At 39.4% G+C, this 20,316-nt stretch overlaps 1 protein-coding gene across 2 annotated transcripts; it reads left to right on the forward strand.

Moving 5' to 3' along the window:
- Nucleotides 1-771: 771 nt before the first annotated feature.
- GOLGA5 (golgin A5) lies at nucleotides 772-18,305 on the forward strand. 2 transcript variants are annotated; one of them, XM_059850192.1, is made up of 13 exons: nucleotides 772-912; nucleotides 1,492-2,107; nucleotides 4,411-4,635; nucleotides 5,712-5,931; nucleotides 6,479-6,602; nucleotides 7,412-7,615; nucleotides 8,740-8,910; nucleotides 9,461-9,589; nucleotides 11,472-11,570; nucleotides 13,143-13,368; nucleotides 14,520-14,628; nucleotides 15,544-15,607; nucleotides 16,928-18,305. In XM_059850192.1, exons 2-13 carry the CDS (start codon nucleotides 1,543-1,545, stop codon nucleotides 17,006-17,008), a joined length of 2,217 nt encoding a protein of 738 aa, XP_059706175.1. In that variant the 5' UTR covers nucleotides 772-912; nucleotides 1,492-1,542; the 3' UTR covers nucleotides 17,009-18,305. The 2 variants fall into 2 exon arrangements, with proteins under 2 accessions (XP_059706175.1, XP_059706176.1); XM_059850193.1 differs by having other exon boundaries at nucleotides 14,523-14,628.
- The last annotated feature ends 2,011 nt before the right edge of the window (nucleotides 18,306-20,316 follow it).

Raw genomic sequence — 20,316 nt, forward strand, 5'->3', positions numbered from 1 at the left:
GCCTAGCAGTGAATTTAACCAGAGAATACTTGTAAGATGTGATCTGACAAGATAACAACTAGAGCTCTGGGGAAACATGGATGTGAGTCGCCAGCCATGCATTCAGCTTTATCATCAGGAGGACAACAGGTCCTCCGTAGAGGAGGATCTGAAGTGGCAGGAGGTGTAAGTGTTATCTTCATTCACATTCTTGCTGATAGTTCAGGCATGAGTAGAAACTCTCTGAGAATCAAGTGTGGTGGTTAGCTGTGATATGTTGGTGTAGAAGGTTGAGGAAACAAATAAAGGGGGATGAGAGGATGAACAACAAAACCTTGCGTAGTGCTTTAAGTACATCGTAAGTGTACTTTATGTACACTCTAACAGCTTACTAAGAATAGCATTTAAAGAAGAGATATTATAGCCATAAATCTTGAAATGGTTCGGGTATTGCAGGTCGCAGACACTGAGTCACAGATGACAGGGAAGGATGTTACGGTCAGAAGTATGCAACACTTGGGAATGTGGTTTTACTGGTGGGTTTGGCAGTGCTGGGCCAACAGCGGGGCTTGCTATCTTTGAGCTCTGTTCCAACATGGACATTTCTGTAACCCTGCAGCATTCGCAGTTTGGGGCGTGTCTCACCGCAAAGGTTCCGGAAAGCACCGCCAGAGGGCGCGCGCGGCCAGCGCCGCTCCCTCCCGGCGGGGGGCGGGGCCCGAACTCGCCGGGGGCGGGGCCCGAGCGCGCCGGGGGCGGGGCCCGAACTCGCCGGGGGCGGGGCTACTCCGCTGCGCCTGCGCGCGGCGCCCCCGGAAAGGCGGCCACGTCTGCCGGAAGCGCTGGGGCTGAGCTGCCCGGCCCGCGGCCCCGCGCTGACCGCCGGCCCCTCACGGCTCCCCTCGGGCCGGGGCTCCCCAGCGCTTGCAGGAGGTGAGGCCGGGCCGTGCTGAGGCTCCCGCCGCTCCTGAGTGGGGTCAGGCCTGGGGAGGGCGGCGGGCAGGCGGTGCTGCGGGTGGGGGGCAGGGGCCACTCTGAACGTCGCCTTGCCGGAGCTGGGGTAGAGGCGCACGCCCCCACTGTGGTGTCGCAGGCCCGTGGTGCAGTTGAAGGCCCCTCTCCGCCGTGTTGGTGTCACGGGAGAGGCAGCGGGCTGCAGAGTTTGTGGGGGAGGAGATCCTGGCCTGATCCAAGTTGGGAATTTTCAGGCCAGACGTCTAAGGCATAGTTGTTTTCTCTTTGTGATACTCCGTAGCAGCTGAAGATACCAGAAACTGATGCAGTGGTCTGATTTTAATAACCTTGATTTAAAGATCTAGGTTTGTCTGTTTTCCTCAGAAACTGGTTTGGTTTATTTCCATTAATTACCAGAAGATCAAAATACCAAATAAGCAGAATAAAAGTTTTATAATAATTACAGCACTAATAGCTTAACACACCAGTTGTTTAGATAAACAGTACATCTTGCCTCAGCAGCAGCAATCTGATTTGTAATTGTTCTGTCTTTTGCAGTATATGGTCCTGAAATTTTAATTGTACAAAGCTCATCGAAAGACACTCATCATGTCTTGGCTTGCTGATCTCGCTGGAAAGGCAGAGGATCTCCTCAACAGAGTTGATCAAGGAGCTGCATCAGCTCTGAGCAAAAAAGACACATCAAGCAGTGCAGTTTATGATAAGAAGAACTTGGACTCTGCCAATGAGTATTCTGAAGTGCACCAGCATACTGGAGAACTGAAATACCAGACCTCATCCAAAGCAGCCTACATCTCCTCAGCAGCGGAAAATATTAAACACCAAAAGGCCACAATCCTGGCAGGAACAGCAAATATTAAAACAGCACGTAGGACATCCTTGGAGGCAGCTTCTACAGTAGAAAATGCTTCCACACCTAGAGCAGCCTCACATTTTGTGAGAAGAAAAAAGTCAGAACCTGATGATGAGTTGCTATTTGATTTTCTCAACAGTTCAGAGAAAGAACCTAATGGAAGGATAGACTCTAAAAAGGAGAAGAGCAAGGCACCTGTTCTTCAAAATCACTCTCGGACTTCAAGCATTAGTTCTGTGTCTACCAGTACACAGAGTGCAAGAACTACTGAAGATAATTCCATCAGGAGCCAAGGCAATGGTAGTTAAATAGTCTTGAACCTAGAGATATTTAAAACCCAAGTATGTCTAGGGTAAGGCTAGGTAACACGTGAAACTTCATGTCACTTCATGAAACATTTAATGGTGGTAATATGTCAGATGGGTGAGGTACAGCAGGACCTTTCAGGGTTTTTCATCCCTGGGGCAATACCAGATACTATGCTAGTTTGACAGACAACATAATGAATACCTAAATTCTTTGTGCTCTGGACCTGCCTTGTTGCTGCTGCTCAGCCTGACCTCTCTGAGCTGTGGTTAAACCTTGCATCAGCCCCACATGTCCCCCTGTAGAAGCACAAGTGCTACTTTTGTTTGGTCTCTTGGGCGCATAGCTGCTGTTGCCACGTGGGAGGGGAGTGACTTTCACCCACACAGAGATGGTGTTGGCTGTGGCCCAGTGCAGTATGTGGGATGGGTGAGGTGTTCCCTGTTCCACCATGCAGGAGGGTGAGCTGGCAAACACGCTTGTCCTCCAGGAAGCTGGATGCAGGCAGGCTGGTGTAGAGCCACTGGCATGAAAGAACCAGGGAGATAAAGCTTCTGGCTTTGCCAGAAGTAGTTCATGACTGCAGTCTAGATCCAGAGGCCTGAATGAGCCTCCAGGCAAGACAGTCAAAAGCTGGGGCTGGGCTCAAGTCAACCACACAAAGGAGAATGTGGTTGGGAAGTGTCAAGAACTTCTGTTCTCTACCATACTGTCCTCCTTCCTTGTTGCTGTGCTACTTTGCTGTTATTTATTTTAGAAAATAGAAGCAAGTGGTTCTGTTATTAATAATGTAGTTAGGATACTTTATTATTTGTTTAGCATTTTGAGCATGTAAAGTGTTGTAAATGCCAGTGTTTTGCTTACTGCATTAAGTATGCTGAAAAGCTTTAGACATAAAAAGGGATAATTTCCAAAGATGTGAATGTTTTTCTGAGTCCATGACACTTCAGTAAGGTTTGCTACTAAAAATAAATAATACAGATATGTCAGACCTGTCTCTGCAGCCTTGCTGATTGGTGCCTAAGAAACATTTGTTTTGTTCAGTGTGGCTTGTTGAATTTTCTTTGAGGATTTTTGAGCAGAGTTTGCATTGTGGAGCTGCTAAATAAGGAAGAATGCAGTTACAGGATTTGAACATGCTGCTTTCCTAAGTTCATTGCACATATATATCTGTGTCTTTTAAATATTCAGCACGGAATCTGTTGAAGTATCTTATGATATATTAGCTATAGACAAAACCAGTTAACATTATACTTTGTATATTCCCATGGTTATAATCTAATCTGTGCTATAAATGGCTCATTTCTTGTTTCATTAGCTTAATTAACCTATTGAGTTTTCCAGACAAAGAAATGAGCCTAAATTATTTCCTAAATTGGAAACTGTAAGTAAATCAAAGGAAAGATAATGACATTTCTTAGGATCCCTTTAATTGGAAAAAGGCTTGAGAAAATGTAGTAGAAATCTTCTGTCACTGCTGCTACTTGTGGGTGTGGTGTTGCTCAGAATTAATAGTGTGCCCCTGTTCCCTGGCTTGGGGTGTTAGGGGCTGTTGCAGTGGTAAGAGAAGTGGGGCAGCTTGGTTAATGATCACAAGGGGAAGTAAATATTCAGCAGTAACGTGTTTGTGTTGCCTGTTTGTTTGTTCATTGCTTGCTATGTCATTTTATCTTAACATTGCTGCAGAGCTTCCCACTATCTGTGTGCTGGAACCAGGACTCTTACAGGGGATTTGTAGCTTTCACAGCATTAATCCAAGATGTGTGTTGTGCATGATGAGAAAAGGCTGTTGGTTCCTCCTTTCCTCCAGGGGACTTGTTCAGAATATCACTAGGAGTTCCTTTATTGTTCTCTCTTTTAAAACAAAATTGGCATTGGCAAAATCTGAATGAAAACCAGAATGAGTTTGTACTAAAAATTCCTGCAGTTAGTTGCCATTTATATTTAGTGTTTTCTGTTACTCTTCAGCTTCTGAGCACTTCTCTGAGCAGGAAAGTCATAAATAAAGTGTTAATGGTTTGAAATCCTAAAGTTGCCATATATGTAATAAGAAATTTTATAACTTCTATTATGTTTTGTCTTGCAGTACTAACAAAAACATTGCATGATGCATGTAAATGGTCCTGTTTTGTGCAATCACTTTTGAGAAGCAGCTCCATATTCTATTTCAGCATGAACTATTTTGATTTGTTATCATTGTTGTTCCTTAACCATTGATGCAGAACATGGAACTACTGCTTATAGAAAGGTAATTTACAAATACATGCATTCATTCCAAGTTACATCTCTCTGTACAGAAACTCCAGACAGTTCAGACTCTGGCCTGGGAGCACAAGGGAATGATGGCCTGAAGGATTCATCACTAAGTGCAGTAACCAGCCCCAGCCTTTCAGCCAATGATGATTCCAAATCCCATGAGCTGTCCAACCTTCGCCTGGAGAACCAGCTGCTGCGAAATGAAGTTCAGTCTTTAAATCAAGAAGTGGCTTCATTAATACAGAGGTCCAAAGAAACACAAGAAGGTACTTCAGCTATAACATTAGCAATGTGCTAGTGAACCAGGAAACAATGCTCTATGTATTTATAATAAAAACTCCCCAGGTACCTTTGCATGTGTGGCTTCCCGTGTAATGAGATGGGAGAAATTAAAAGGCTTGTTTAACTACAAAGATACAACAAATGTTGATTAAAATGGTGTGTTCAAGTTAGTTACAAAGCTTAGATCTTAACAAAACACTGGCAGGAAATACCATGTTTAAAATGCATTTCCTGCATTTTAATGGCTTTTGCAAAATACTTATTTTTAAATTACCAAATTCCTTTGAATACTTCAAACTGACTAGTTTCTGGCTGTAGTAGACCATAGTCTCTGATGCCTAGAAACTGACAGTAAAAATATAAAATTAGTATTTTTAATATGACATCACTTGCTTCTTCAAAGTCAAGTGAAATGAAAATATAAAACATATGAGTACAAATTAAATGATAAAACAGAGAGCAAACTCCTGCTGTTAAGCATAAAATTGAAGTACCACATTTTTTTCACAATAACTGCGTAAGCCAGATAATTTTTATATCCAGTTCAGTGTAATATGTGGTGTTAGTTAGTTAAAGTGTAATGTGTGATGTTATGTTTAAGTTTTTATATCCAGTTGAAGTTTAATGTGTGATGTTAGATTGAAAACAGAAGCTTCTAAGTATTCCAGCATTATCCACAACTGGTGTATTTTTCTGTTGTTTTTTATGTGACAATAAACTCAAACTGGAATTAAACTAGATGCTTTATACAAACATTTCTCTTGGCACAGGGATATTTGACAGTAGGCCATTGAGAGGATGGAGCAGGTGAAATCTGTCATCCACAGTATGACTCAGAAGGAAATGTCTATTTTGAGATCACCTCCAAAATTTTCTGGGTTGTGCTTTGACAGCCAATCTGGCATTTGTTATTTCCCAGTAGCTTATAAATTTTCAGTTTTACTTCAACTTGGTTGTATTTAATTTTTTTCTTTATGAAATAAGATAGTTACATCCTGACTGCTTAAAAGACCTTGCAATATCTACTTTGTAAATTTCAAAGAAACTTCTTATTTTGTAGAACTGAACAAATCCCGGGAGAAGGTGGAGAAGTGGAATGTTGACCATTCCAAGAGTGACAGGATGGTTAGAGACCTTCAGGCTCGGGTGGATGATCTGACAGAAGCTGTTGGTGCCAAAGATTCACAGCTAGCTGTGCTGAAAGTACGGTTGCAAGAAGCTGATCAGCTCTTAAGTGCTCGGACAGAAGCTTTAGAAGCACTGCAGAGTGAAAAATCACGGTACTTCTTCATTTCATACTTTGGAATTCTGCAAATAGTAATAAGCTGGAAAAAATCGAGGTAGATAATTTAGTGTCTTCAAGAATAAAAAATAATAAACTAATGAAGAAAGATTTGAAACACAAGGATTAAAGTTTGCACTGAAACTGCTCTATCGTAGCTGGCAGTGTAAACAGGACAAATGAGTATTAAATAGGGCATCTGTTGGTATCTGATTATTGAAATCTATTTCGTTTAAAGTATTTATGTTTGTGTCAGAGGCGTGAAGCTGAAGATCCCATGAATTTTTTTTCTTGAAAAATAGACTTGCTTATCCACAAATACACAGATTTTTCTGAACTTATCTCACTGCTAGGATATGGATACACCAGACTGTAGGCCAGGGAGAAGTGTGAGTCATTAACTCCAGGCCTCACACCTGTACTCTATATGCAGTAATCTACTGGGCAAATTTTCAAAGCTGGTCTGGAAACTAGGAGGTTAAAGTTCTACACGAAAAATCACAATGGCTTGCTATTTTTCCAATAAATGTGTGTCTCTATTTCAGGATAATACAAGACCACAGTGAAGGAAGCAGTTTACAAAATCAAGCCCTTCAGACTCTTCAGGAGAGGCTGCGTGATGCAGACTCTGCACTCAAGCGAGAGCAAGAAAGTTACAAACAAATGCAGGTTAGACATGAGTCAGGAAGACTTTAAGACTCTGATTTTGAGATCAGATCCATGATGTTCCATGTGCTCTCTTCTCCGTTTGATTTCAGTACTGTTCAGGGTACTAATTGCTTGGAAGGGTGTGCTGCTGTCTGCTGCACTAAATACCCTTGAGATGCCAATTTATTTCTTACATGTTATTTTGAAAGCTTCATGAGTAAAAGTTTTTGAGGATTAATGTTGACAATTTTTACTGGGTTTTTTTAATGCTAACTTTAATGTTAATACATGTTTGAAAAGTAAATTGGCAATCGGTTTTGTTTTCCATGGTGTGTTTTTCCACAATTTTACTGTGAGTTCTTAAGATGAAGGATCACTTCTGTGGTAAAGATGCGAGTACATTACTGATAGAGAATGTTTTCTATACTTAATTTGGTCTTGGTTATGTATAATAACATCTCTGAAAATCTTTATCAGTGTCTAGTTTGGTTTTTTTACAGTACTTCAAAATATGTCATACTACAGTTGATAATATTTTTTGAGGAGCAAGCTTGCTTTGTGTTTGCTAAATAAATGTGAATAATAGGAAGATATTTATTCCCTCACTATTTGTGGTGAGGGAAAGCAAAGCATATTCTTACTTGGATTATTTATTACTTGCTTAAGCAAGCAGAGTTTCTTCCCTCGTAGCAGTAATGAGTCTTTAAGTTGGAGGTGGTAGATAGGAGGTGGTGTGCTCTGTGTAGTTGCTTTTAAACTTTCTTTTTTCTTTCCTGGTTAAAGTTGAGGCTCTGTTTAAACACAAAATATTGTTTCTTTATTACTAATAGAATGAGTTTGCGGCTCGTCTAAGTAAAGTGGAAGCAGAACGTCAGAACCTGGCAGAAGGGATAACTGCAGCAGAGAGAAAGTATTTAGATGAGAAGAGGCGAGCTGATGAGCTTCAGCAGCAAGTCAAAGTAACTAAAAGCCACCTAGAATCTGCAAAACAGGAGCTGACAGACTATAAACAGAAAGCTACTCGCATTCTCCAGGTAAGCACTGTTGTGAAGAAATAGAGTGTGATTTGTATGCTTAAACTGCTTTAAGGTGTTATGCTTCAAATCATCTAAGCTGTGGTATATTTTTTCATGTGACCTGTAATGTGTTCTGGGACATATCTATAATGATACATATGTAGAACAGCTACCAGTCTGCCTTATGTAAACTGAAGTTTATAGATGAGGTTATGGAATGGACTTGAAATGGTAGTTCAGGTCCTGAACCTGAAAAAAAATCCAAGGGAGCCGTTGTGCTTATGGTGCATCATCTGCCAGTGTGTTCCACATCCAAGAGTCCAGATAGATGAAACTGCAGTAGATGAAATCTACAATTTGTTCCATATCCAGTATTTTTGATTCAAGAATATTGCTCTGTTCTGCCTGGGGCTGAGGCATAGCATAGAATGGATAGTTAATATGTAACCAGAGAATATTTTTCCATGTCCTGAAAGGTTGCTTGTGATTAACGTGATATGAACAGTAGCAAAATCAGGCATTTTGTGCCAAGTTCTGTACTATGTCAAAGATACCATGTCCAGATGTGGTTGGTTTGAGTCTTGTTTATAAATGTTAGCAAGATGTTGAAGATAGAGATCTCTTCTTAGAATAGTTAGTTTAGTCAAATATTCAAGGACATGTTTTAAATCATCTTGGTAAATATGAAAAGCCTAAAATCACAAGTCAATGTCAGTGTAACAGCAGGCTGACTCTGAATAAAATTATTTTTCTTCTTTCCTTGAAAAGTTACTGCTGTATTTGGTTCTTGATTTTGTTGACAGGAGAAAAAAGGGGTCAAATTTGTCTGTAGTGTCTGTTGGTGTGCGTCTTGTCTGTTTCAGTACCAAGAGGGCCAAAATTGTTATCCATGACAAGTTTAACATTCCAGGCACTTGTAAAGAAGAAAAGCTGCACTCTCCCACAGATAACACAGACTTTCAGTTAAATTAGTCTTATGGCATACAGAAAATCAGAAAAATTATCAATATGGAAGCATTTTCATTTTCAAATGTGTAGGGTCATTACTGGATAAAAGAACAGATAAACCAGTCATTATAGCATATTCTAGTTGAGCACTTTTTCAATACTGCTATAAATAATGCATTAACTTATTTTTTCAGTCTAAAGAAAAGTTGATAAACAGCTTAAAAGAAGGCTCTGGTATTGAAGGCCTGGATAGCAATACAGCAAGCACGGTGGAACTGGAGGAACTGAGACACGAGCGAGACACTCAGAGAGAAGAAATACAAAAACTACTGGGGCAAATACAACAGATGAGAACAGAGCTGCAGGTAGCTGTGCCTACATACACCTGTATTTGCAGTTAGCTACGACAAAGGACTGTTCTCTTGTATACTGTGGGTCTGTTGTTTCTAGTATTTATTACTGTACTTCTCTCTTCCCTCACTCCTCTGTACTTCTTTTGTGGGAAACAATTCTTTCCTAACAGTCATAGTGATTTTTCTAGCCATCACCTATATTCTTTTCTGCAAGAGCTACTAATCCTTGAAGCACTGTAATCCAAGTCATCCATGCCCATCTGCTGGCATAATGGGCTCAACACAGCAGCTGCATGCAAGCCCATTTTACACAGTTTTAGCCTGTAGACAGTAGAAAGGAAGAAGCAGAGGCTTTTCATGTTAAAAAAATGTTTTTATTTTATTACTGTGTTACTAAAAATATTCTGTATAAATCACCAAATGTAATTTATCCAATACACCCACACCTTCCTTTTCCTTTGAGGAAATATTTTATATACTACTTTTTTTTTGCTGTTACCTATGACAGATTTGCAGTAATATCTGAATGTTAGTGAAGTGGTTATATTTGTCTTTATTTCAGGATATGGAGACACAGCAGGTAAGCGAAGCTGAGTCAGTGAGAGAGCAGCTTCAAGATCTGCAAGAGCAGATATCAGCACAAAAAATGGCCAAGCAGGAGGCAGAAGCTGAACTAGAACGGCAAAAACAGGTAAGGAATTCTTGAAAGCTGGATTTCTTTTTAGGCCCCATGTGGTGTCATGAGAAAAGCATTTGGCTTAAGAGAATATTTGGATACTTGGGCAGTGTTTGATTAATTGTTTGTCTAGTACTCCACTAGATCAAGGAAAGTGCAGCCAAGATTAAGCAATGGTCAGGGCCTTCTGGGTACTGCTGATGAACAGAGATCCTGGTGAATAAACAGGACCCTAAGGGAGGACACAGAATTGCATTTTATTCAACAAGGAAACAATCAAACAACAGGGATATAGTAACAAGTGTAACATTTTTTATATCAAAAAACCCTAACACTGAAAGTGGCTATTGAGAATCTTCCTGTGCTCAATTAATACGTAAGTTGTAGCTTGTAAAACAATGTCATTGTAGTACCAATTTTAGCAGTAATTTATTTAATCCATTTGTTACTCAGTTCTGAATCTATTTGTCATTACTTCTAAACTGCTCTAGTAGACAAATTGCTGATAAAATTATGTTAATGAATTCTATCAGGTTGTGTCATCTTTTTGAGCAAATCTGCCTTGATTTAAGCAGTTTTGTGCTATAAAGAGAGCGGGGAAAAAAGGGAAACTTGTATTTCATGTGAACAAACTTATTATGCATTAGGAATTGGACAAATACTTTGCATGTTAAAAATTTTCCTTGTAAGAAAAAGCTCCTGTAAAGGGAATTGATAATGAAGAAAGCACGAGTCCTCTGTATCTGCTAGGAACAATTTATCTTCTAGGATTATCTATCCTTTCAGAAATTACATTTTAATGGGATGCTCGCAGCTTGAACTAATTAAAAGGCAGAAGTCGAGGTCTGCTCTTGATGGGTAGCTGATGTTTATTATGTCAAAGCAGATGGTAGGTTGTATTTTGTTACTCCTGCCCTTCTGAGGGATATGCTTTAAGTCAATAGAAAGAGTGAGGTGAATTTTAAAAAACATCAGTTGTTGCAGAAACTGAAGTCTTCCTTTTGATGACACCCATTTACATGTGCTTTTAACATAATTGCTTGTGTTGATACTTAATATAATTATGGTCAGTTCTGTCTGGGAGTTGCTTTAACTATTGTCATAAGGTTTCTGAAACTGAAGATGGAAAATAAGTAGAGCTGGTTTTTTTTGTGCATCTGATGGTTCAAAGGGAGAACAGGATTATCTGTTTTCTGTAGTAACTGACAGCTGAAGTCATAGTGGTTTGAAGATTGTCTTAATTTAAAAGATAAGCTTGACAGGTCTGTAAGTGGGAGCTAAAATAGCCACTAAATCATGGGAGTAACAAAACTTAACACTTAGATTTACTCTTCAGTAATTTTATTAGTTTTTTTGCTAATATTCCTTCTCCTTTCATATCTGCTATGTTAATTTATCCTAAACTTTAGAGAAAGATATGTCATACAGAATTATAGACAGCTCTGCAGAGGGTTTTCAAGCATGTTTAAGGAATGGTATTTTGAATTAATGAGTTTATTTTAGGACTACAGATACCCTGTAAGTATTTTGTAATTGTTACATTATTGACATACTTTTAAGATAGCACCAAATGGTGAAAGTGTAAAGAAGATAAAATTTTGGTCCCAATGGAACTGTGTAAGTCCTAGTAAGAGAGTCTGGATTGATATTTATATTAGGGCAGTCTCCACAAAAGAATTTAATTAACTCAGTAGGTTGTGTCTTGATACTCTGCTTATTGTATCTCCATCCCCCCGTCCATGACAGACAGGTACCTAAGATAATATTTCAGTTTGGATTTGATTGCAGCATATTGCTTTCTTGTGTTCTGTTGTGAAACTCTAGATAACTAGAGTTTGTCTCTAAAAATACATATATGTATAAAATCTTTTATGTGTGATTGTGATAAATTTTATAGGAACTTCATTATACTGAAGAAGAACTGTATCGAACAAAGAATACTTTGCAAAGCAGAATAAAAGACAGAGAGGAAGAAATTCAGAAGCTCAGAAATCAGGTGTGTACAGAAAACAATTTTATCCCCTTCAGTTATGAAAACAGTGATAGGAACTGCTTATTTGACTACACTGTCCTGAAAAATCCTGTAAGCATATGTGTGAGGTACAGTGTACTTGTTTTCAATAAAGAGTTTTGAGAGTAGGGAATACAAGAAGGGAACCATGTAAATAGCCTATTTTATACTTGTATGTGCTTTTATATAAAGGAGGGGGAAAATCAACCACTGTCCCAGCTAGACCTGGTGGGGGGTGTTGGATCAATGTTCTTCTCTTTGCAGACTAAAAGCACTTGTTGGAGTTCGATTAGGTCATTCTGAATTCTGCTAAGATCCTTGTAACTAAGTTGTATCCTTCAGACTCTGTGATCCATCTGGCCCACTGTTCTATCTTGGCCAGTGCCAGTAGGGGCCACCATGTGAGCCTGGCCACTTCACTCCTGTGTACCTGCTCATCATCAGCAGTTGAATTAGGGTTGTTAGTGTTTGAGTCTTTACTAAGTTCTGCTGTGTGGATGGACCTGTTTCCTTTGTATCAGTCTAATCCCTTTTGGAACCTCCACATACCTGTGAACCCCCACAGTCTCCTTGGGCAACCTGAAGGCAAAGGCCTCATTCTGTTAAGTTACCTTAGCACAGTGAAAGTAAGCTGTTGATGGAGAAATTGGCAGTCTGGAGTCAGGTGTGGTCAGCTGAGCAGTTACAATGTCAGGATTTGGAAATGGTTGTGATGTGATACAGATTTCTTGAGCATTTTGGCAGATGAATTTTCTGGTGGTGCTGAACTTCAGAACTACCTGCACGTGCCTCTGCCTGGTTGCAGGCACCTAGTTTGTATTTTGGGTATCTGTAATTCCTGATGATTCTGTTTCTTCATTAATGAAATTACATCTTTGTGGGATATGATGCCACAAGGTGGCTGAAGTCCAGGACTGGAGGAACAGATGAGCTATTGCAGATATGGCAGATCTGGTGATTCCCGTTTGCTTGAAGTATTTTCTGCAAATCGAATGACATCATCTGTGTCAAACACATGACCCATTTGCTGGCCGTGCAGTTTCTATTTGCTAGTACAATCATGTTTTCTGCCTTGGTTCTTCTGCAACATATCCTGCATTCTCCCCGTTTCATTCATTGCTTTCCTGTAAAATGGCATCAGGTCTCCCTATTTGTACTGAGTTTCCTTCTTTGTGTGAAAACATTTTTACATACTAAGTTGAAAGTATGGTAGCCAGGCTGGATTAACTTGCTATTGATTGCTATTTAAACAATCTCTGAGGCATAACTTCAATGTTGTGGTCAAATTTAGCCTTATACAGAAACTTTCATATGATTATAGGTGGAAAACAGAAAGATACATTTTTGCAAAGAGTTTCTTGTGTAATGTAAACAGTTAGCAACTGCTGAAATTAGGTTTCCTCACTCATCAGTGATAGTTTTGATGGCATTGTCCTGTAAAAATTCAGCTGTGGAGTGACTTGGTTCTTGAAAGCTTAGGTTATTATAGAGCTTTGTAATATGTCAGTTGGCTGGAGTTTGAATTTAGAATGATTTTTTTTTTCCTTTTTTTTTTAGCTGACAAACAAGACTCTAAGCAGTAGTAGTCAGACAGAATTGGAAAATCGGCTTCACCAGCTGACAGAAACACTAATTCAGAAGCAAACCATGTTAGAGAGCCTGAGCACAGAGAAAAATTCACTTGTGTACCAACTGGAACGGCTCGAGCAGCAGCTGAAGGCTATCCAAGGCACAAGTGCCAATGGACCTTCCATTAACATGGCAGGCATTGATGGTGCTGAAGGTAAAGCAGGAAATACAATATTTAAAACTCTTCTCTTTTCTGCAGTCCAGGCTATTTTGTTTCCTAATGCCTTTCCCTGAAATGTGAGTTTGTAAGGAAAAATAAGTGCTGAAATTAGGCCACTTATTCTAGAGACCTTCTCTACAGCAGCCAGTATCATAAAGTTAACCAGAAGCTCTGTTTTTGTGAGCAAATGACTTCAGTGAATTTAAAAAAGCAAATTTAGTCTTTAATTCTCAAGACTCTGGCACTGTTGGAATAATTCTGTCACAGATGCAAATAAACTTGTATTTTGGGGTTTAAACTGAATATTAGAAACAGGATTTAAGTATTCTCTTGCAAAAAGGGTTTGGTAGGATAGTAAGAATGGAATACTTCCTTTTGAGAATTGATCCAGTTGAAATTAATTTCTTCCTTCCTTGCTTTCTGTTTTTCTTGAAAAGCAGCTTAAAATATGATGGTTCTGATGAGGTTGGTTTGTCAATCCTGTATTTCTGGGACAACCCCAGCAGTTGATCCCGTGTGTTGAGATGTTACTTTTCAGAGTCAAAGTTTGTCATTTTGTATGTATGTTAAGTAGCTTTAATAGCAAGGGACAGTCACCAAGAGGTGTGAAATAACAGTCCAGACTTTTTCTCTGCTTATCAAAGCTGGAGTTGTTTGTAAGTAACTTCAGAAAGCTGGAGTTTAGTTACACAAAAGTAACATTATCAAATTTTTTAATGAAGTTGATACATAGTAAAAATGTAAATAAAGTAAAATTTGTTGAATGTACAAGTTAGTGTCAGAAATGCTAATCAAAGTTTCACTGTATGAGAGTAAAAAAATTTGAGAAACTGTGCCAGTATCAAGCTCATCATTTTATACATCTAATAATAGTTATTAGGTGTATAAATAATATATATATGTATATAATAATAGTGACAGGATGGAATTGAATATCAAGATATCCATTTAGTAAATGAATAAATTTTAAAAATATACTAAGTTGAAGCAAAGTTTGACTTGATTGTAAGTTTATCAAGAATTGATGACACTACAATCATATTGATCACTATTTGTGTATTATTTATAAATATATTTGTTCTATAGCATCAGTTTGTTTTATTTGACAGCAGCTTGTGTAACTGTTTGCCCTTGTTCCCATCCAGCAGGGGCCCGTCTGCGCAGTGTCCCCGTCCTGTTCGGGGACGCGGACGCCAGCGTGGCCGGAATGTACGGCAGGGTCCGCAAGGCTGCCAGCACCATCGACCACTTCAGGTAAGGCTGAGCCCAGGGAATCATCTCTAGTCACTGTCATCCTTTTACAGGGTTCAAGTGACACATGTCAGTGTGAATTGCTCCTTTTATGAAGGGAAAAGGTTAAAATAGCACAGCCAAAGTATGGTATAAAATACTAAGTGTTGAGCCACTTCACTTGTGCTTTCCTGTGACGTTAATATTCTTAAGATTTTGCAAATTTTTGTCAATTATTTAAATAAGCTCTTACAGATTTTGGTGCGAGAGATTCCTTGAGTTATGAAAAAATATCAAATTTATTGCATCCATTTTCTACATTTTTTACTTTCAGAGGTTTTGACTGTGTCTATGATAAACTGTAAGAGTGTATTAGTGGGGAAGTATCAGCTGTACTCTTTCAGTCCTGATGAAGACAAGATTCTGCCTTCTAAACCAATGCAGCAGATTATCTTCCAAAGTAATCTGTTGGAGGAATTAATAAATGAGAGTCAATCTGGATCCAGCAATAAATTTGCTTTGATCCCTTTCTGAGGAGTTAGGTAAATTGACAGTATTCACAGCAAAGGTCTGCTACAAAACTTGAAACAAATACCAACAGAAAACAAAATTTGATAATACTTCTTAGTCCTTTGAAAGCAAGATACCTTGATAGAAAGTCCTTTGTGCTTCCATGGTACTTGAATTTCATTCTGACAGGTTTTCTGTGATTGGGAAAAAATTAGGAGGTTTTATGGTCTGAATTTTCTCACCCCACTTAATGTTTTGAGTACATGAAGTAAAATTCAAGACAACAACTAAGCCTTGTGTGTATTTGAGAAAATTCAAGACAGAAACGAAGCCATAATGTTTGAATTTGTGGTGACTGAGATGAGAGTAACAAGAATTTATTGCTCAGTGTTAAATTGTGTGTTTTGTTTTCTCTTGCTACCTGTGTAGCATTCGGCTGGGAATCTTTCTGAGGCGATACCCCATAGCAAGAGTCTTTGTAATCATTTACATGGTGAGTCAGCTCTCTTCAGTGCAAGATTTCTAGAGCCAGTTTATTTGCCAATACGTCTTCAATGGAAGTACTGATGCTCAAAAGGCTATCATTAACAACTCAATGTGGGGTTTTGGAAAGTGGACCAAATAATGCTTTTACAACAGCATTTTGGAGTCATGTTGCTTGGCAGTTTTCAGTTTTTCCCAGAAATTCTTAGTATCAGTCTTAAAGACACCTATGTAACTACCATTTAAAGGCCTGGGAAAGTAGATTCTAGTAGTAAAATATGGAATAATGCTGACCGGTTGCCAAGGTTAACCTGCCATGCCTACATGCATTGCATTTAAGAAAATGACTTTTTTTAGAGGTTTTTTAATATTTGACTCCTCACTTTAGTGTTTTTTCGGTGGCTAATGATCACTATTCTCTAGTAGCTGAAAAAGTAGCAAGATAAGTTTTTCTTGATAGACTTAAATAGTAGAAAACTGCTCCCCCACATCGGGCAAAACTGTCAGGCTGGCAATTGCTAGAAGTGAAATGCCTCCCTTATCCACTGGAGGGCAGGTGCCTGTCAGCTGCCAGGACCCGTGGAAAAGCAGGCTTTGCAAAAAACACTGAAGACTTCTACTGCCTAAGCTGCAGTCTGAGGGGAAACTTGATGGTGGCTGTGCAGGAGCTGGGCAGCCAGTGGCAGTTACCCCTTTTCAGCTCAAACCTTGACCATGACTACTATAACTTGAATTTTTAAAAATATTTTTTAAATAAATGTGGGTTATATATTCCTTTTTGCACTCCAGGCAGCTTCTATTCTAATTGGATAATTTCAGCCAAATTTGAATGAGAATTAACATTCCTACAGAGTTCATAAAAATGCCTCAAATCAGTGCCTGCATTAAAGAGAAGGAAATCAGAGCTTGGCTGGCTTACAGTCTGGTGTCAGCCAGTTGGCACAGCAGTGGTGGCTTACCAGTCACTCGAGGCACATCACATTGTGTGCTGGCTGGGGACTGGATATCAGGGAACAGCTGAAGTTGCTGTGGCTGGGGGGAAAAGAGAAACCAGACCACACAAATCTGAAGGAAACAGGCTTATTTTTGCTGCTTGTGTAAAGTCTTCAGTTTTCTGTAAATAGGTTCTTCAGAATCTGGTTTAGCATTTCAATGTTCAAATGCCAATTATTTTTTTAGAAGTATCTGATAATAGAAAAAAATATTTTAATCAAAATATTTAAATATTTATACAAAACAAGTTCTATCAGCTCTCACTGGGAACTCTCTTATTTACTGCTGCTGTGGATGGTGATTGTCAGTGCTAAATTTATTTCTTTTCTTTTCCCAGGCCTTGCTTCATCTCTGGGTTATGATTGTTCTCCTTACCTACACCCCAGAAATGCATCATGACAGTCCCAGTGGCAGGTAGACTGAGACAGGACCATATGCTGTGCTAATGTAGTGTGGACTGGCAATGCCTTTGAATTATCAGTCCTGAAACATCAGCAAACTTTTCCTCATGGTGTTTTGGAAGGATGAAAACCATCATGCCTGATTCATCACTACCTTTCAAATACATGTGTAATACTATGGAGCTTTTTCAGTTTACCTAAAAGAGCATCACTTCCCTGGAGAAATGAAGCTGTTAAGCTAAGCTCTGATTAGCCTTTACATTTTATGTAGACCCTCTGATGGTTAGAGTGAAAGATAAGGCCTGTTCTGCAGAGGAGGAAAGGAATTCTGAATTTGCAGATGTATCTGGTACCAGTTGTTTTAGGTCATACTGGATGTAGGCTATGGTCAGGTAATGAACTGTATTTAGCATTTTAAATAAACTTCTTGCTGGTTTCTTTCAGTCTGCTTTTGCACTTCTGTTTTTAACTTTGTACATAATAGGCTTTTCCTTAACATAAACTGGAAAAAGGAAAATGGATTGGTGCAATATATTTTTGTAAATAAGTTTAAGAATAAAATATTATGCATTCTTCTTAGCTTTGTACTTCTAGTGCAATAGATGTATCTTTCCTACCAACTGAATAGTGGGGCTGCCTGTTTAAAGGCTGGTATTTTAGCTTTATTAGAGAAAGAGAGATGGTTTTTGAGAAGGAAGGTTTAAACTGTTGAGAAGTAATGGTGTTTCTTTTTGCACTTGAAATTTGTATATTTTAACTGCATTTTCTTATACCTCTCTCATTAGTACATGTCTTAATCAGATCTTATTGAAACATTTATTTTCTAAAGCTTTGGGTACTTAATTAAAGCTATTTCTATATGAAATCTATCAAAACATTAAAATTTCCTCATGTCTAAACACTCACCAAATATACTAATAAACAAACCTCATCAAATATTTATAGTAAAACCCAAAATACCAAACCTACTGTAGAAGTTCTGTTGTCAGATTGTGGCATTCTGTTATCATGAATTATCAATGGACAATCACACAAGGTCACTTTCTTAAGAAATTTCTTGGTTTTTTGTGTGGTGCTCACAGCTGGGTGATGAAAAGATGACTGCAAGCAATTTCTCACTCTTGCTCTTAAGGATGTGGCTCAGCTTTTATGTGGCTTGAACACAGCACTGGGTCCTGTGCATGAAGTCTGTCACGTTGGCTCCTATGGAAATGTTACAGTGGACAAATGACTGTATTGCTGCTCTGATTCAGATCTTGCAGAGAAAACTGAAATGTTTGGATAAACTGAATAATAAAAGAGCATTTATTCTAAGTTGTGTCTGCCCTCTTTCACGTTTGTTGCATAATTCCTGTTGCCTCTTTTCTTTTCCATTCTGGTACTGAAGCCACTTTCGAACCCCAGGGGGAGGTGGTTGGTATGGAAGGAGATCAAGTAAAGGACCTTTGCACACATTTTCTACACACATCCAGTTTTTTCATTTAAACACTTCTAAAACACTGAATCTTTGAATATTTCAGTATATTGTGATATTTTGGGGGGAACATTCTTAGTGGTATAAATGCCTTAGAGCTTTATATCTATTCTCACTTCCTCTTCTCTTTTGGTTTCCCTTTGTGTGTGTGTGTGGTTTTGGATGGTTTCATTGTTTGTGGGGTTTTTTTGGTTTGGTTTTAGGGTTTTTTGGTTGGTTGTTGTTGGTTTTTTGGGTGGATTTTTTGTTTGTTTTTGTTTTGGTAGGGTTTTTTTGGGGCTTTTTTTTTTTGTTCGTTTTTTTGTTTAGACAACTTCAGAGTGCACAGACTCTTTCTTTTTGGTGAAACTTAGGGAAGCTGTTACAAAACCCTTCATCATAGATTAATATTCTTTTCTTCAGTATTCCAGACTCTATGGTAGAGGTTTCACAGGGGTAAGCACTAGAAGATTTCTGCAAACTTTTGCCTATTGAACTGAGCTCTTGTACTCCAGTTTAGGCTTTTGTAGTGTTGGCCCGGTGATGAGGCTGAGGATAAAGCCTTTGACACGAGGCACTTGAACAGCATCAGCCCTGTGTTATGGACAGTGCTAAACAGTTTCAGAGTAGACAAAACAGAACTACTCCACAAAGTTTTTGTTCAAACACTCTGGAATTTCTGTCCCACAGTTCATTGCCTGCACAGATGCAGTGCAAGAACATGCCAGACCATGTGTTGGAGTCTCTCTGAAGATAAATGTCACATTTTGAGTTGAAAGTTAAGATGTACTTCCTGCCTGCAGTCAGTGGTGTTGGTCCCCACTGTCATCTGTGGAGATCTGTGAAGTGAGCCACAGCTACAAGTCAAAGGTGCCATCAGGACACCATTCTGACAAGCAGCTCTTTGTGGGGGTGCCTTTCTCCTGGGAGGCTGCCTCGCTGAAAAAATGGCTTTGCAGTGAGCAAGCCTCTGGTGGCCCCTTTCCCAAGAGGTGGGGAGATATTCCAAGTGCCAGGTCTCTTCTTGAGGGACTACCAAACTGCTGGGCAGTTGAACCATTCCCACTTCAGTGACCAGAATATCACTTTCAGGGTTTTGAAAATATTTTGCAAATGCTGACCCTGTCTTTCCACACTCTGTAGCCCAGCACCCGATATAAAAGGTTGTCATGACTCACAGAAAACAGGAATGTCATTTCCCAGCTGCTGTTTCTCACTGCTTGAGAACACAGTGGGCTACATTATGTTTGAAAAGTCTAGCTTTATTTCCTTCTTTCCCTCCTTCCAGGACAGAAAGTGCTCCAGGTACCAAACATACAGTTTGACAGAGTTAAAATGATGAAAAATGAGGAACAGGGTTTATAGGGAGCCCTGCATTATTTGTTCATATTTCTTTGCCCCCTCTCCATTTGTGCCCAGTTTCTGGCTGTGGTCAGAAGGGCAGAGTGCATCATGCTGCCTTTTGGAAGGAGGTGAGGGGAGCTGTCCCCTCCAGGCTGGCTGCAGACAAACTGAGGGGAGGGCAGGAGCTGCTCAGGTGGAGCAGGCTGCAAAGGGAGGCAGGGATGGGAAGTGAGAGCAAAACTACTCTTTCCCTGATACTCTGCAGCCTAGAAAAGGCCTGTTTGTTTCAGACTCTGCTCATCTTGGTACATGTTCAATTAGGCAGATGTACTGGGAGACAGATTTGGGTTTCTGCAGAAGAGGGCTTTGTGTGCATCCTCACAAGCCCTCGTGTGACATCAAACTCTTCTTTGCCACCTTGGTTTGCTGATACCTGATCTGTGCTTTATTTGCTGTGCCAGGTCAGCCACATGTACACTGAGACCCTGTGCAAAGGAAGTGACTTTATTGCTTGATTGCAGATAACAT

The sequence above is a fragment of the Haemorhous mexicanus genome, chromosome 6, assembly GCF_027477595.1.
Source record: "Haemorhous mexicanus isolate bHaeMex1 chromosome 6, bHaeMex1.pri, whole genome shotgun sequence".
NCBI classification, from domain to species: Eukaryota; Metazoa; Chordata; class Aves; order Passeriformes; family Fringillidae; genus Haemorhous; species Haemorhous mexicanus.